Source organism: Galleria mellonella, unplaced genomic scaffold (assembly GCF_026898425.1).
Source record: "Galleria mellonella isolate WM207_F2 unplaced genomic scaffold, CSIRO_AGI_GalMel_v1 utg312, whole genome shotgun sequence".
NCBI classification, from domain to species: domain Eukaryota; kingdom Metazoa; phylum Arthropoda; class Insecta; order Lepidoptera; family Pyralidae; genus Galleria; species Galleria mellonella.
In genome coordinates, this window is record NW_026442074.1 from 4,135,098 (window position 1) to 4,154,143 (window position 19,046).

Genomic DNA, 19,046 nt, shown 5'->3' on the forward strand with positions numbered 1-19,046 from the left:
GTTAAAAAAATAGATCTGTAAAAATAATATAAAATAAAAAATATCTGTGACAGCATAATCATATACACATACATAAATAAACATATATATCTACATATATATACATATATAAATATAAATACATACTATAACATTATTTGCATTTCAAACGATGACAGTACCTATTGTTTTGGAATCTCCCGTCGTTAATAAAATTATAAAAGTGCAGGTTCGTCAACCAAGATATTCTTATTACAAAATTAATCGTAATCCCCAATTCAATCAAAATCCAGCTCTTATAATTGGTTATTCAATAAGTATTCACTTATTAAAAATCAAGTATTCAAATTACTTGTAATTCGAGTTATTATCCCACGACTAGACAATACAATATGTAATACGTGATCTATACTGCAATGTAAAAAACTGAACGTAATAAATATTCAAACATACATACATCTAATACATTACTTTTATGATAGTGATAGATAAATAATTTAATATTTTGTTTCACTAAAAAAAATCTTTCAATCGTGGCAAAACCTTTAATTTAGAAATTAAACGACTCGACCGATTTTGATATATTTTTTTTTATTTTTATGTGACTAATCTATTAAAAAATAAACCTACGAATTTATATGTATATATTAGTGCACCACCTACCCTTTGACTTTTTTCTCAATGTTCTCTCCCTAAAAATTATTCGGAAGAGATTGATTGCCTATCGATAAGGCCGCTTTTTATATCACTTCGCATTAAAATTTACTGTCTGCTATTTTTGTAAAATAATAAAATGTAAAATAAAAATATGATATACGCGAACGGTAATCCCATTCTTATTTTATTTATCAGTGTATTTTTTCATGTTTATAAGACAACAAAATTCTCTTCCCATACAAATTCGAAGCCCTCATTCACCGCCTTAATGGAGTAAATTTAGTGTAAACGGCGAAGCACTTGTTTGTTTTGTTATTGTTTTGTATAACTTATATACTTACAAGTATCTAGCCATACCAACTTCAGACTTTATGAAAACACGTAATCATTTTCCCTAAACCCATATTTACTCCACAATACTGGTTTTATTATATTGATATTTCTATATAGATATAATAAAATTGTAACTAGACAGTTACCTTTATAGGAGACATTTAAGAAATATCGAAATACGAAAAAAAATTATGCCAGTCTATATGTTTGTTATACTAGATCACGCTTTTGCATGCATCAAACTAGACACAAATTTATTTGACCGAAGGCAGGGCCGTAGCTAGATCCAAGTTTAGGGTAGGACAAAAGAACTTTTTGGTAGGGCAAAAGCCATAATTGAATGACTTCGAAAAAACCGATCTGTGTAATTTTCTTAGGGCCTTTCATTTTAAGATAGGGCATTGCCCCTCAATGTCGCCCTCCAACCCGCTAGTTACGGCCATAACTGAAGCTCAAATTTAAAATGGTGTATGTTTAATCTTGACATTCAGGAATAATCTATATCTATTCGTTTTCCTATTTTCAAAATCCATACGTACGAAATCGCAAGCAAAAAGCAAAATATAAGTAGCAAGTAAGATAATATTAAATAATTTAACTGAATCTAAAGTGAAAGGCTGTGCTGCGTTGTCTATTACATATCACAATTTTGGAATGAAATTTCTAAGATACGGGGATTGAATGGGGATAAAAATCAAAGACAAGCTTATTTACGACTATACTAAAAAATAATATAAAGTATTTGTAAACAGATTCTAGCTTTATTCTAGTTAACGATGCATTCAACGTTGCCCCTTAGACGACAAATGCACTCTTTCGTTGATTAAGAACGTACTAAACTTACTCTCGTAGCTTCATAGAACAGCGTAGGCTTCTGCGTAGAAAGTCTACAAAAGCGTTCAACAACCGTATTGTATTTAAATATCTGCTAATAATAAGTTACTTAAGTTATTTACTTACTTGTCTTTATGATATATTGTTTTTTGTTTTTATACATACTAGCTATATTCGGCGGCTTTGCTCACGATAAAAAAAAATATTGAAGTATAAAAAGTTGAACCTATTAAATACAATAGTATGTATGTACAATATACTTACAACTTTTGATGTAAAGCCATTTCAACTACTATATACGTATACTGCAGCAATGCCCTACTTATGACTAAGTTCTGTTTTTATTAACTTACGAACTCATATTACAAAGATGACGAGGGTCCCAATATGACAAAAAAATTGTAAAAGCATTATGATATGAAGGACCTAATACAACGAGCTAAATTTTATTTGTACACGAAGTTGATACTATCATAGTAAAAACTAACTTGTTTTGGATGTGTTTGTGAAAGGTTTGACCCTAATTACTGGACAATTTCATTGTTCAAAAAACCGTTCTTGTATGGACAGCAATGTTACTTACATGCGTACATGTAATGGTTTTTTTTTAATAAATGATGATGGAATGGTAATCCCGTCTGCGCTAACGGTATACACTGTACACGTGATGAGTGAGGATGCAAAGATAAGTCAGTCAGGCCAGTTAGCCCATCGTCATAAATACACCTGGATTTCAGCACGATGGTTTCCAGAGGTGATGATAATGAAGATAGGTTACTAAGCCGTACCTAGACAACTGGAAAAACCTGAATTAATATGAATGAACCGTAGATTTAATATAATGTACTTTCATAATCTAAGAAATAAACTTACAATGTTTGTCGGTTCTGACAATAATTTCGACTTCAAGTCCAAGTAACTAGACACGGTGCTTACGTCGCCACATTTCACTTCGTTTGGATGCTTATAGCTTATCTGCCATTCCGCGGAAATTCAAAGTAGAGACAATAGTATGTATCCAAACACTTAAATCCAAGTATTTCTAGATGTAAGGGTCAAAATTAATCATACTTAGATACCTAGTATATCTCCATAAAATAAAAATATTTTCTTATTTACACATCTAACTCAACGGATTCGAATGAAACTTTTCATATATATAGAACATGTATAAATTAGCAAATAGGATTAACAGATTATATTGATGACTAATATGGAAAATTGTGGAATTTCTAGTAGTAATAGTGATAGTCAATCTTAGAGTGTTTGCAATCACACACATATTAATGGTAGCGGAATTAAACAAAATAATTCTAATCAAATAACCCGTTAACAAATAGGATTTTCCTCCTTAATGCACAATGAGTTCTCATATGATAATTTATCAACGAAATCCATGGAAATGACGTCACGGACATATGACATATGACATCTAACCCATAATAAACCCCGAGTGTAAAGGAACCGGCGACGAATGGTAATATTTTGTTTAACCCGGAATGAAAAAGAGGTGACGGTACACTTTAATTTTATAAAAATGTCGTAGACTACATTCTTTTTTTAAATCGTTTAGCTTCTATTGATTTTACAACACTATATTTAAATTCACGATCGGGACTTAAAACGACACGATTACGGGTAAACAGTACCTACATATTTCATTTTAATCTTGTCATGTTAAACACCGATCCTGAATTTAACCCAGTTTAACCCCGCTAAGACACAAGCTTGCGCGTTCACCGCTAAGAAAACCCCATTTGCTGTGGCTCCACAGTTCCAAGGCACGTCTCTTAACATCTCTAAAAGCATTGGGATCCTTGGTGTCGACATCTCTAGTGATGTACAATTCCGTGGCCACCTCGAAGATAAGGTGAAGCTGGCATCCAAAAAACTCGGTTTGCTCAATAGAGCGAAGCATTACTTCACACCGGATCAGCGATTAATGCTATACATATCGCAAATCCGGTCCCACATGAAGTATTGCTGTCACTTGTGGGCCGGAGCACCTAAATACCAGCTTGAACCTTTCGACTCGTTGCAACCCCGAGCTATGAGAATTGTCGATGATCCCAGTCTCACAAGCGGTATCGAACTCTTAAGTCTTAGGAGAGATTTTGCCCCACTCTGCGTGTTCTACCGCCTGTACAATGGATTGTGCTCAGAGGAATTGTTTAATATGATGCCCACAGCCGGCTCGCCATCAACAGGGAATTCATCCTAATATCCTACAGCCTCAATGGTCGCGTACTGCGCGGTTTCAGAGATGTTTCCAACCACGAACACTCAGATTGTGGAATGAGCTCCCTGCCGAGGTTTTCCCAAGAGACTACAGCATGGGGTTCTTCAAAAGGGGGGTAAAGAGGTTTCTTCAGGGTTGGCAACGCACGCGTAATACCTCTGGTATTGCAGGTGTTCATAGGCTACGGTAACCACTTACCATCAGGTGGTTCGTATGCTTGGTTGCCACCTCAGTGGTATAAAAAAAAAATTAAATACGTGTAATCAACACGAAAGTTTAGTTTTTACTTTTGACGATACTAATCAGAGGGGTTACTCTTGAAATATATTCCAATAGTTCGGTATTAGAATTGAAACGACTCTCGAATTACAACACTAGTGATATAACGGTTCCCTATTGTACTCATAAATGCATATTAGTGTAACTTGTCAATGCAAATGTTTGCGACCTGATCCTATAATCTAATTCCCAATTGTTGTTTCACAAGTGCAGTACAAAATTGTCATTGGCAAAAGATTGAGTTGATATAGGATTTAAAAATGGACCTTCTTATTTTAGTTTCCAAATGAAGGCTGTACAGAAGTAGTCAGGTTTTTTTTTTTGGTGGGTGAAAATGGTATGGTAACCCCGCCTGCGCTAACGGGTTACGCTGGCGGAGCACCAGTGAAGGGTGAGAGATGAGAATGAAAACAGGCCAGTTAGCCCATCATGATGAATTCATCAGGAATTAACCATAATAGTATCCAGGGGGAACCGCGAGGAGGTCGACCTGGTTGGGTATATTGCTAGCAATGGGATTCTCAGCCTCCATTACTAACAATCCCTTTCCCCCCGAAGTAGTCAGGTTAGGTAACTCTCGTGTTACTGCTGTGAATCAGTTATACTTGTATAATTGCCAATCCGCCTACCAAGCGTTGCAACTACCAGTAAAATCCTCCTAGGAAGAGGGTTATGTTCAGCAATGAACAGTTAAATGATATAATGATGATAAGAGGGAAATTACAAAATACAGAAGCATAACACCAAAGCCATCAATAATATATGTTATGAACGCTTCAGGGGTACCATATGTATCACAGAATATTACGCGATGTTCATATCTATAGACCATTACCACTTTCCATCAAGTGGGCCGTCAGCTTATTTGTCATTCTTAATTGAATAAAAAAAACGTGCGAATAAGTGAGATGCACGCTCTCACCGCAATGTCTGTTGCTGGCAGTAATTCATTTATCCATACTCGTCGCACAATGGTAGGGACAAGGGGAAAAAAATTCACTCCTACCACCCAAAAGGGAAACGTTGGTAGAAACAAATGGAACTGTCCGACTGATTTAACTCTTAAATAGGGCACGAACCATCAACGCGCCAACAAAGTTATTATAATAAAAATTGACGAGAGTGTCGGTTCTACCAGGATATTTATCTCATAGGTTTACCCTTAGATTATATAGATAGAGCATCGAACCTCAGAAACGGGTCAGTTTTTCTCAGCTAATTATCAAATTAGCTGACTCGTTTTTTTTATCAGTATTCTGTATGCTTACGCATAAAATGTATCTTGACGTATTATTTAATAAATAAAATGAGTGTTTACGCAGGACAAATATGCAGTTATTATAAGACAAGATAAATATAGAAGTTATAAAGGAATCACAACTATTTATCACGCAAAATTGTATAAAAAACATGACCCGTTTTTCTCGAAGCATTTCTATGGAGACACTCTATATAATCTAAGGGTTTGCCCTTCAGAATACAACGCACGTATGTATTGTTGTGACACCGCTGATATTTTGTACTACAACTAGTAATTTTGCACAATTGCAGACAGAATTGGCCCGTTGCCCAAAATAGCAACCGTAAAAGGAACCTGAAATCAGACTTGGCAGTAAAGTTACAATACCGCTGCGACGCTGGCCGCCCCAGAATACAGTTGGAATTTCTAAACTTGCAAATGTAGGGTCTTTGTACACATTTTATGGTCTACGGGACATTGCCCAAGATAAAGTACCTATCTATATATTTTATCCAAATATAACTTACTCGATATAAATATATTGGGCTAACACAAAGTTGTACCTAATAAAAATTACTTGAATGACAAACTCCAATGGTGTTAGTCGATCGTGCAGGGGCTTTTTAACGACCATGATGATATATGTACTTATAATAAATATATATTAACATAGATTTAAAAAAATAACTGTAGAGTTTCTTGCGGGCTCTTTTCAATATATAACATCTGTTTGAACCCTGCAGTACATTTAAAAAAAATAAAGATTTAAAAGTAAACAAGTATATTTGAATAAAGATTATTTGAACTTGAAAAGATCAGAATTCCCATTAACACCGTACAAATCACGTATTATATTAGGGGGAAGGGATTGTTAGTAATGGGAATTAGTAGCACAGCCATATACACTGTCTTAGTGAATGATGATGGTATGGCAACTCCACCCGTGCTATCGGTATACCAGTAGGAACACCAATGAGTGCTAATTAGTTAAATGAGGGTGAAACAAGGTCATTTAACTCATTGTGACGACTCAACAAAAATTAATCACGATGGTTTTCAGGGGAAACCGCGAGAAAGTCGACCTGATGGGCTATATTGAAGGGAAATTCTCTACCTTAAAATAATCAGAAACCATTGCTTAATTTTAACTGAATTAAGGCTAACTTATCTGTTCTTGAGTTTTTTTTTTTGTATGTAATACACCTCTTCTCTATTATAATAATGAAAAATCGCAGTAGAACCTTATGGTAACTTATTTATTTATTATGGTTTAAAAATAAAACCAACATCTTTCACATAAATGTCTTTATTATCGGCTTTATAATGCCTGTATTTTATACCTAGAAATGAGAGCTGAAAGAAATCGACATGACACAAAAAAATATTTAAAAAAAACTAAAAAAAAAAGTAAATCTACAGTATGATATGACACTGGCACTTTATCCAATTAAAGCGTGGCCAATTCGAGATAAAACTTAATCAGTTAACTTACAATGTGTAAAAAGCATCACAGAAAAAATTCGTATCTATATAATAGAAATGAGTTTCTTTTTTTCGAAATAACTTATTTTTAATTAAACTTGAGTAAAAAAGATTTCATAAAAGTGGCTAGACGAGTGTATAATAGTCGATCTCGTCGACTTCGGCACAATTCTGAATAGGTCAAAACAAGAGTATCTGTAGCACAGTGCGATGTAAGCAAAATGTGTCATAATAGCAGTACATTGAGTTCCTTAAGTATTGACCTACCACAAATGGAAAAAGACTAAAACATATATATATATATATATATATATATATATATATATATATATATATATATATATATATATATATAATATTTGCAATATAATAATAATTAACAATATCAACTTTCTAAACATTGACAATTGCCACTCTCACATATTGAGACCAATTTGTTTGAACATTAACGAACCAAAATAAATGTAATTAATCTCAAATTATGAAGGGAATGTTCTTCATTGAATACGTTTTAAAATTATCACCCTGCATTTAGGAATCTTAAATATATATTATATTTACCAATTCACTTAAATTTTACCAACGATCGAACGCAAATCTTTAACCGAGTAGTTTATAACACGATAAACAGTGGCATTGTTTTTATTACAATATTTTTATGGCCTTCTAAGAAACTAATAAATTCCTATGATGCCATGGAGAAAGTATTCACTCCCACTGTAAAATAATTGGAAAATAAAGTCACCTCGGATACTAAGAGATTTTGTATCTCTTAGTATTCAAGGTGTGTTTATTTTCTTGTCTGTCTTGTCTGGAAATATCTCTTCTTTACAAACTTAATCTCACATAATTACTTCTTACTATATTTTGCTTATAATCTAGGTTTTATTTTTTTGGAATTATATTGATAATACATTTAATTAAAAATAAGCAGATCATATGTACTTTCCTTCGTTTCTCTCCATCCACCCCAAAAACAATGAGGTAAAGATAAAATTCTAATCAAATCAAAATTTGATAAAATTTAACATTTAAATTTGTTGGGCAATCTCTATGTAATTTATCTGGCTTCTACAACGCGTGACCTAAAATATAAAATACGTAAGTATACTTTTAAACTATCAATGCACGTATATTATTCATTTTATTAGTTCAACGAGTTCCATTGATAGGTTTGTATCTATCAAACTAATTCAGCATGTTATGTACATGCTGATGCATAGAAATAAATCAAAATGTCGTCATATTTTTATAACTAAATGGAACTGGCTTCTGTCTTTCGGCAGGTAGCGACAACTTGACGTTGGGTGATTAAATCTTTTTCCTCCTCTTTTCTGGCGTTGTTTGGAACATGGCTTCATCAGCACGGATCAGCCGGTTCACAGCGCGACTCATCGACACATCTGTCACCAGAAAATATTAAATCAACTCTATGCCTAATCAATCTACATGGATGATATTTTTATATATAGCAATACTATTTTGACATTCCATATGTGCCAATAATTGACTTTTGCTTAACATAATAATTTATTTTTATAACATTCTTAATTCTAGATGAATTAAGAATATAGTCAAAAGAAACGTCGGATACGTTGTATCATGCTAAAATATTACATATATGCTTAAATGACAGAGAAACATTGATAAATATAAAAGAAATTAAATTGTTTTTGGCAAAACATGGCATTTTAAGAACACCTTATCAAATACTATATGAAATATCACAGACAGTAGTGCTATATGTCAAAACTAAACTTATAATGGTAAGCAGATTGTGTCAATTTAATCACCCATTGCAAGTCAAATATGAATAATTGGTTAGTCTCGATTATTAAACGATTATTAAATAAAACAAAATTTTTTTGGAAAAAATCCTTTTAATGTGATAGAATTTTAACAGTCCACTTACGTTTTAAAATACATATAGTAAATGTGTAAAACTGCACGAAAAAATATTATTGTATTGTCACACCATTATTGACAGTCTTTTTTATTAATTGTCAGTGTAATTATTTACAACATTTTTCATGCAACTTTTCCTTAAATTTATACACTTATTATATTAAAATTGTACTTGTGAAAGGCAACATTATTTTTAATTGTTTTTAATTAATCTTAAAAATCATACTCTAATATATTAATAAATTAAAATTATATAAATTAAAACACATGGAAATTATTTTTAGCAAAAATTGTAAGCGTATGTTAAACATCTTGTGACAATTCCTTTTAATAAAAATATTGCAATAAATTAAAAAAAAAATAACATAAAACTTGATTGACTAAAAATTGTGAAGAGCGATAAAACTAATACAATTAAGTAACATTCTTAAATTATTATACATATTTAAAAACAACACTAAGCAACTAAATTAACCGGTTCATAATTATTTACTAAATTTTAAGTACCTTTGACATTAAAAAAGTCAATCTAATCCCACTACTTTAGTTACTATCACCCCGGCCCTAAAAACCTCAAAAAAGGTATTATATATCATCAAAATGAAAAAAAAAATACTGATCTTATCTATAATAATATGTAACAAATCTACGGATGAACATTTTTTTTTCTTAATTTTGCTTCTAATCAACAACAACATCAACTAATGTACGGTATTGTTGTTAAGAAGAAAAAGAAAAAAATAAACATTTTTGAGTCATTCTATAATCTATTCTATTAACGTTAGAATTAGGTTCGAATTACAAACTAACCAATGAAATACCTATAAACCTTAAGATTTAAAATACACGAGTACTATAAACGTATAGCTTTCATGTAATAAATGAATAAGTTATAATAAACGTATAATTAATACATATCCCTATTGATAAATATTAGAAACAGTAACTTTATATTCCCGTATTGTACTTTACGATTATTGCTTAAGGAAGGCTACTGGCCGCTATCCTTATATCGGCAATATATTTCGATACTCAGCTAGTCCATTGATGATCCATTTGGGGACGATTGTTGACTTTATGGTATTGAAGAAATATTTAATGCATAGAACTGAACCACTGCGATATCGTAACTGCTTCTAAACCATATTCCTTATAGATACACGCCCTAGCGACCGTATGTCTACGCGACGCTCTGTTCCCTCACCTTTTTAAATCTAATCATGAATAATCTATTTTTTTCTTTTAAACTACAATTTACTTACTTAATTTAATATTCGTATAAAGTTTAGAATATTCAATACATTCTTTTTCATGGAAATACTTTCTGCCTATAAAAAAAAAGTGCTAAAAATTGCCTGTTGAGCTATCTCTATCCATCCATCACCTACAAAACTATTTTTTTTATTGTCACAGTGTACAATAAATAATGCAAACGTTGTCTATGAATGTCACATTTTGGGTCACGATCTGTTCTTCTTAAATTCCAAATTGTCTATTGACATTGCAATGAATTGAAGCTGTATTGATTTCATTTATCATACTCAAAATTGTAACGTTCCTAGACGGCGTAAAAGGGTTTATCCATTAGACACTAACAATGTCTGTAAAACATGTCAAAATTCAAACACAATTCTACTTTATTTTCGATGAAAATTTAATACTAACGTTTAAAATCTAATTGTTCTTATGACTTTATTTAGGTTTATTAAAATATTAACCATGTAATCAAGTTCGTAATAAACTTTCCTGACATTTTAAAATTTGATGGTAAAAAAAAAGTATTTGGAAACTTTAAACAGTCACCAAATGGTTACTTATTATAATTCATGTGTTATTTTATATTTAGTATTTAAAGGAAATAGAAATCTACTATTTCGATAATCTTTCAGAAATATTAAAAATTATTTTTGAAAATTGAATGTAGCCGTTACGTTTCTTCAGTATAAATACTCTTAAATTCGACCATCAAGGTAATCAAGTTTAACAAAGAGAAAATATTTACTATATTTCGAGTTTCCATCGAACAGCCTTGGTAAGTTTCCAAATTGACTGAAGGCTCTATCATATTTTCTACTATTTTTGAAAAATACCCTGGGTGAAAAATTATATTTAAATATAGTAATAGAGTGTGTTTATTGCCATTTTTTGAGTATTTTCTGTGTTGCCACCAAAAATTTGACTTGGAAAATATAACCTTATGTCAACGTCATTAAGTTCAATTTCTAGCTCGCAGATATTTAAGACTCGCAGATATTCATGTGCAATGAAAAAGTTTATCAAGCAGAAGTAAAAGAATAAAAGAACGAAAAGTACTGTACAAGAACTCGTGCATGTTCGCAGTCAATACATAATACCCTAAGGGAATTCTTTCATGAACCGCTGTTAAGACGCAAACATTGTGTATACAAGTCACGTATTACACTCCGGGTATCAGCAACGTGTTGAAATTCAATGACAGTTTATACTCTATTTCAAATACGACGGAACGAGTAACACACCATGATATCTGACGGATTTAGAGGTAGCAATTTTTTACCCATTGTTCATGCTCTGCTGAGTTTCGGTCTAGATGGCGCTATGAGATATCTAATATAAAAAAACTTTAACAAATAGGTAATTGGAAAATCTTTAAAACAAAAGATGCTATTTAGTCATAAGTATTAAAGTCGTCCCGTCGTTTTATCATCATTCATCCATACTGTCATATTTGAAATAAAGAGTTATTAAACTTACAACTCCTTCACGATCTTATCAGAGCAAAATTAAATATACGAGAATAGTAAAATAACTGCATCAAATTTTTTTTTTATTGTTAGCGACCTAAAAGAGCAATAGAAAGCGGCTACCGTCGCCTATGAACAACTGCAACACGAGAGGAATTGCTTGTGTGTTGCCGGTGTGGTATAACACCTCCTACCATTACAGTCTTTTTAGATGATCTAAACGATCTATCATGATTAACATCTGTCACGATAAATTAACATTTAATGATCTACATCTATTCTATGTTTTAATATTATATTGTTATTACAACAGCCGGCATTTAGACCGTATAGTCTGGCTCCAAAACTAATTTATCCTCGTAATTAAATAGATTACAAAACAAACACTGTAAAACAAAATCTCATAGCCGTATTGAAAGAAGAAAAAATATTACAGAATTTCAACCAGAAACGCGAAAATAGAAACTAAGTTAAAAACAAACCAAGCACTTAGGAGTTTTTATTTAAGGAAAACGAAAGTAAACGAAATAAATAAATACAATTGCGACATCTATACACATTCATATCTATGGGTAAGATCGTGACAGGAGTGTATAATAGTTTATTTCAAAAGAACCTAATGAAAACATAAACAAACAATGAATTGAACCGACTAGTACAACAGCAGTATAAATCAATCTATTATTAATGCGCGTTGTCCCATTACTGGGCAAAGTTCAAATTAAAAATTGATTAATTGATCGCATTTGTTAACCATTTCATTTAAATAACGTTTCTATGGATCCTTACTAAAATTATAAATATATAAGTGAGTTTGTTACCTTATACTGTCGTAAAGGCTTAACTAAGCCCTATGAAATTCGATACTCACATACTACATGGAATGGAGAAGGATTTATATTTAGCTTTCTGTTTTTACCAAATGGTTAGCTGGTAAAGAATGCAATAAGGCATTAGGCTCGCCACTTGTACAAATTGTTATTGTACAATAAAGAATAAATAAATACAGGCTATTTTCTGTTCCGGTCAGTAACAATATCCCGGTCACACACACAAAGCGCAGGTAAGAGCTAGTTTTTATCAGTATTTGGTAAACTTTTCTTTATGTTCTATTAAAACAGTCTATAATGAGTTGTATATCAGTTTACCAACCAGGCGTAGTGTTGGCGAGACGTCGCATACGTCTCGTGTTCCGGTCCTGATCTCGAATCTTCTTCTCCATTTCGGCATTGGTAAGCGTCTCCAGGTGAGGCGCCCACTGTTCTGCCTCAGACGGCTGGCGGTAGGGTGTCTGCAATGGAATTTTACAATACAGTCTTCTGAAACTTCTAAAGGAAGTTTTAAAGTCTTTGAAAGCCAGACAGACTTCTTGTTTAAAAACCTAAAAGGTTTAAAACGACATCAGGTCCATTTTTGGATGTCTATGAAAAAATTAACATAGTTGTGACAATTGCCAACTTCTGACAGAAGATGGTACCTATAGAAGAATAGATTTTATATGTACTTTAGCTTCTGCTAAGTCGTACTGTAATTTTTATTTTATTAAACATAAAGGACAGACTGTTAAATTTGGACATGTCAAGTACTACGTTTTTTTTATGTATGAATAGTAACCCCGTCTGTGCTAACGGTATACGCTGGAGGCGTACCAGTGAGGGATAAAAGATGAGAATGAAAAGTCAGGTCAATTAGCCCATCGTAACGAATACACCTGGAATTCAACACTGTGGTCTCCAGGAGGGACCAAACAATAACAGTCGACAAATGCCTCTGGCTATCCTTGCTTGGCAGGCGGGTTGGAAACCGCAGTTAAGCTTTGGGGACGTTTTCAAAGGACACTGCTCCCCATCCTTCAGCCATTAAGTTCCTTTAGTCGGCTCTAATTATACTTACGAAAAATCTCTACATGTTGCAATGTTGCAGCATTGCATCATAAATATACAGAACACACTGTGATGCACATCACATTTTTGCCGAACTCTAAGGTTCAGAATAATAATGCCTTTGCAAACGTCGGTCATTTTCACAATATCCCATTTTGCCATACCTTGTCTTCCAAGAATTTAAATCCCAAGACAATGAGAGACAATACTCAAGATAGATAGATTTTAGTACAGTCTGAATAAAACCTATTAAAGTTACACAATTTTTTTTTTATGTTTTATATCTATAAACCTCTTTTTGTGTCAATGTATTATATCAAAGTTGTACATGTTTATAATCGATGCTAACATCGTATTTCATTTTTAAATGTATGTGTTATTAATGTATATATCTATATACATATATATGCTAATATGCCTAAATAAATAAATGTCTCAAATTTTGTATGATCCATAAATGTTTACCTCAACAACGGGCAGGGGTGCCTCGCTGAAGGCGTACGTCCGCTGATGCCAGCCGAGTTGTCCGCGCACGCTGTACGCGATGCCCGTAACGAACTCGCCCCCCAATCCAAGTTCCGCACACAGTTTCATCGCAAACTGTTCTGGATTATTCTCTTTTTCTGACATGTCCCATTCCACCTTAAACGAAGATATATATTATAATTATAATATTAGATTAGTACTAATTTTAATAAAAAAAATTAACATCTATTGTTTATCTAACCAAAGGTACATGAATACAGTATCGGGACTTAAGTCCCGATACTGTATGCGTCCGTCCGTCCGTATATTATCCGTCACTTTAAAGTGACTGCAGTCCTATCACTCCTGTCGTGACCACACAATGGTGTAATACACGTCGAAGCGTCAACAATAAAAATTTTATATGTAGGTACTATTTACCTGCAATAAGGATATTAAGTATGAATGAATAAGGGCAGAGTAAAAACTAAAAAGAAACCTAAAAGGGAATGAATGCCGAAATGACTACGAATAGAGAAGAATGGAAGAAATAAACATATTTCACTGGCCCCATATAATAATCGGGTTAAGGGTAAGAAGATGATGAGGTACTAGTTACCTGGAATCATGTTACGTTAAGTGTATTTAAAATATGTGTCAACAACGTATATTGTTTGATGCAACTTGAAGTAGGATAGTTTTTATCCCAATAAGAAAAAATAGACACAGTAAGTGGTGGAATAAAACAAAATAACGTTTACCTGTTCAGCTAGTACATTACTCGATTAAATTACTAACACAGTTACAAGTTTATAGCATCCTAGGTGACATAGACATTTAATTAAAATCCCCAACATTCACGGGAACATGGGATAACTGATTCTCGTCGGTGAAGCAAAGGTTGCAAATACTTTATTGTTTTTAAATTTTTTATTTATTGATTAATATCCTTTTATTATACTTCAATCTATTAAATCTCGAGAAAATTAATTAATTATATGTCCTTTTGTAACATATTAATCCTTTCAGCCGTTAACTGTCCAGTACTGAATATATGCCTTTTTCCCATAAAGGGAGTTTTATTAGTAGTTGCCACACTTAGCAGACGGGTTGGCAACCGCAGTAAGACTTTTAAAGATTTTTTTTTATACAACTTAGAATGGCAAACAAGCTGGCGGTCCACCTGATGGGAAGTGATAACCGTCGCCTATAGACATGAGCAGTACCATGGACATAACAGAGTATACTGTTTCGCCCATGACACCCCCCATGTGTTGCCATTCCTCAGGTGTTATTCTTCTGTACCCACTAAATTCACGCCATATCCCTTCGATGTTTTAAGAGGGATGCTACTGGCATCCCTCTAACATTAAGTTTCCTTAGTCGCTTCTTATAATACCCAAAGGAAAGCAAGTAGTGGCCTATTCTATGCAAGTACTACCCAGCAAATTATTTAAATTTAAATAAATACCTGATCCACGAGTGATGTATTTCCAACATGTATATTCAGTTTAATGACCACCCTCTGGTCGGTTTGTTCCTCCAATATAGCAGGTGGTTCGCTCGGAAAAGCGTCTATTTGTTGACGTATTGATGATGCTATGGCAGGAATGAACGTATTTGTGTTGAGCTCAAGATCATCACACAACACTTCAGCAAACTGTTCTGGTGTAATTATTGATTCTGAAAATGAATACTTACTAACAATATACATACGAAAGTGAATTTGTTTGATTGTTTGCTTGCTTATTTGTTTGTTACCTCCTTCTTTCATTCTTTTAAAATAATGTTTAGATTAGATGGATGAACTTGCAGATTGCTAAATAACCAACAATAACTCTATCTTCAAACAAGGGTAAAGGTATATTACACCTTGTGCATAAGGAACCAAAAAATATTTTTTAGGAAATAGCACCAATGATAAAAATATATGTAGCAAACATTGATTACATATTTCTGACATAATTAAACAAATACAGATTCCTGTAGCATATAAATAAGATTCACTATGTACCATTTTTATTCCAGGTAAATGTGTCCCTCAACTTCTGGCCTTCTATCTCCATGTCAAGTCGAATTGGCACTAGTACCTGCTTCTGGGACGCATTCTCCAACATAGCTGTCATGTCCGTATCGTCAAAACAAAGAGGGAATGTGCGGACCTTAAATAGAGAAGAAATAAAGGAACATTAGCACTAACATTTCAAAAGGCAGACACAAAATTTCAACAGGCTGAGGTTATCTTAGAAGAGATTATCATTGATTTTGCCTAAACTATATATTATCAATGGATTTTTTGTTTGAACTGCACCACCAATATATATCATACACATCACAAAATATGATGTGTGTCACTGATACATTATTATTCATTAAAACTATAATGTTGCTTTGTAATCTGTAATTTCACTGCTGTACAGTTTTAAACACAGCAACTTGATGGTAGAAACATGAATGGGGCAAAGGTACCCATGCATATGACTTTTGTACATTTTTTTTATTATTTGACACATTTAGTGTACAATCCTAGCATGATAATTGTTAGTTATATAAAAATATTATTTAATAATAATAGATGTAAAAATTTGGAAAGGATTTTAACAAAATTTGGTGATAATGTATACATAGAACACCTTTTATCCTAATTCATGTAGCTAATCTACAATAGTATATAATCAATAAACAAAATAGATTGTATGGGCATATTTTTAAAGTAACCAACATTATAACTTACCTTTTTATTATGCACCCTAGATCTACTAATAGGTGTAGCTTGGGGTACAGCATCTAAATGTGAAGAATTCGGCATAACAGGAAGCCATGATGGGTTGTGAGGCTTCTTACTTTTACTTTCTCTTGGTGTGGCTAACTCTTGGCTCACTGACACTGCTTTGTATCTGTCATATCAAAATTTTCTTTGTAAAATACTAGACACTAAATTAGTCCCTGACTACAAATTTACTTAAAATTAATATGCTCATAATTATAAAAGTATTATGGGGATTATGGGTAGTCACTGTGATGTACATAACACTTGACTCAACTCCCTGAGCATATTAAAATCCAACATGGCATAGAGCAAACCTACAGCCATTACTTGAATTAATTTAGCTTATCACTGGAGTTTTCCATGAGTTATTTATCCAATTACTAAGAAAAATATGTTTCAATAGCATTGATGAAGTCATAATTAATTGTTAAAAATAACATACTTGTCATCATTCCCCTCTATAATATCTTCAACTTCAGAGGCCTTCAGCAATGATACAGAACTGGACAACACATGTGGACCGAGCCCATTGTCAATTAATCGTTTCCTCTCTTCATTGGTGAGGGTCCTCCTGGCCATGCCAGGGTACTTCTTGTAAAGGGATCCACGGAACAGACGCAGGTAATTACCCACCTAAAAATAGGGTTGAATTTATAACAACAATAAAAAGCTCAGACAAAACTTTATAAGTCAAAATTACTAAGGAACAAGAATGCATTTATAAAATATTGCAAACAGCTAAAGATGTCATCATTTCATCAAAATGATCACTTAAGGTATAATAAATAATAGTACCATTTTTTTTCTCAACTCTAACAATTAATAAGTGATTATATTATTCGCAACTTTTTCCTAGAAATAGTTTTCAAAATAACCAATATATTATATCTTGATAATATATTAGGATAGTATTATTATTCCCTGCATTGATAAAGTTTAAAAAAAGAAAATTAATTAGCAAAATGGGTCATTAGGTACCCTTAGGGGCAGATTGAATACTAAATTGATTAAATTATAAATCAACATATATTTACAACAAACACCTGTTTTATATATCAGTATTATATTAAATCATATTTAGGAAAAGCAATTAATGGTATATATATAAGGATAAACAACAGAACAGAATTTACCTCTGATCCCACGCAATAAAATTCTCCTCCTTCTTCTATTTGAAAACTAATCGGCTTATCGCCGTAAGTTCTTAAAGCCATTTTGATATAATTTATGTTTTTCTATTCAAAATAATTATTCTAAAATGTGAATAAAATTGTTAGTTCATACTAATAAACGACAACAATTTTATTTCATTTAACCTGTGCATTTAAACTAAAGTTGAATTTTTCTAATTCTTAAATGCTGTCAAAAGTCAAAATGACAAACAAAATGGCGTGGCTGGGTTATTGTTAATTTTTCCCACTATGTAGAAGGCAAAGGAACTAAGCCATACAGCGTAATCTTTAAATTGACTAGTGCAGTAACATAGTAGTCCTCTCTCTTTATGACCCTATCAAGCATTATAATCACACAACCAAGTGCGATTTTATTTAAATTAGCGTATATTTATATAACACAACAGTACAGTATAGGTTTAATATTAACTGAGAGGCGTATTTATAATTTCACGCAAGGCAATAAAATTGCTAAGTAACAATTTCTATTATTATAAATAATAATACAAACGCTTCAATGGACGACTGATAAATTTATACTGCTTACAAATATTAAAGTCAGTCTAAATATTAACTAGTTCCCTGTAAATAATTTGTAAATATAATACTTGATCAGTAGGCAACTTTCTGTCTTCCAATTTCCTCCACTTAAGAAATTTAAATCTATAAACCTAATCGAATTAGTCGAAATTTTAGTGGCTTTTTTGCGGCAAAACTACAAACTCAAATGACTGGATTCATATTTAGCAATTGTTTGCGATTTTTATGTAGTATTATAATTTAAGGTAGCATAATATGAACTAAATTAGCAAGTGTAATTTATAAATTTATTATGCTTATAAAATGTAGCGATGGGTATCTATACCGATACCCAGCGGCTATACAAAGAGTAGTCACGATTGAAAGTAAGTTTAGAGTAAAAGCTGGCTATTTAGCCAGCTTTTACTCCAAACTTAGCCGAATATTTAATAAAAATTCGGCTAGTTATCGCTAATAAAATGACAATTGTTATTTGTCAATGAATCATTTTAATTTACAATTTTGTTTCTACTCACTCATCATTCATTTTCAAATTTCATTATTTC

General features: G+C 32.4%; 1 protein-coding gene across 2 annotated transcripts; it reads right to left on the reverse strand.

The window, feature by feature from the left end:
• Positions 1 to 7,926: 7,926 nt before the first annotated feature.
• On the reverse strand, positions 7,927 to 18,179 carry LOC113513296 (SWI/SNF-related matrix-associated actin-dependent regulator of chromatin subfamily B member 1-A). 2 transcript variants are annotated; one of them, XM_052895941.1, is made up of 8 exons: positions 17,923 to 18,178; positions 17,232 to 17,422; positions 16,754 to 16,916; positions 16,034 to 16,181; positions 15,491 to 15,702; positions 14,020 to 14,196; positions 12,824 to 12,962; positions 7,927 to 8,446 (listed from the first exon to the last, which is right to left on the reverse strand). In XM_052895941.1, exons 1-8 carry the CDS (start codon positions 18,001 to 18,003, stop codon positions 8,355 to 8,357), a joined length of 1,203 nt encoding a protein of 400 aa, XP_052751901.1. In that variant the 5' UTR covers positions 18,004 to 18,178; the 3' UTR covers positions 7,927 to 8,354. The 2 variants fall into 2 exon arrangements, with proteins under 2 accessions (XP_052751901.1, XP_052751902.1); XM_052895942.1 differs by lacking the exon at positions 7,927 to 8,446 and having other exon boundaries at positions 9,469 to 12,962; positions 17,923 to 18,179.
• Between the last annotated feature and the right edge of the window lie 867 nt (positions 18,180 to 19,046).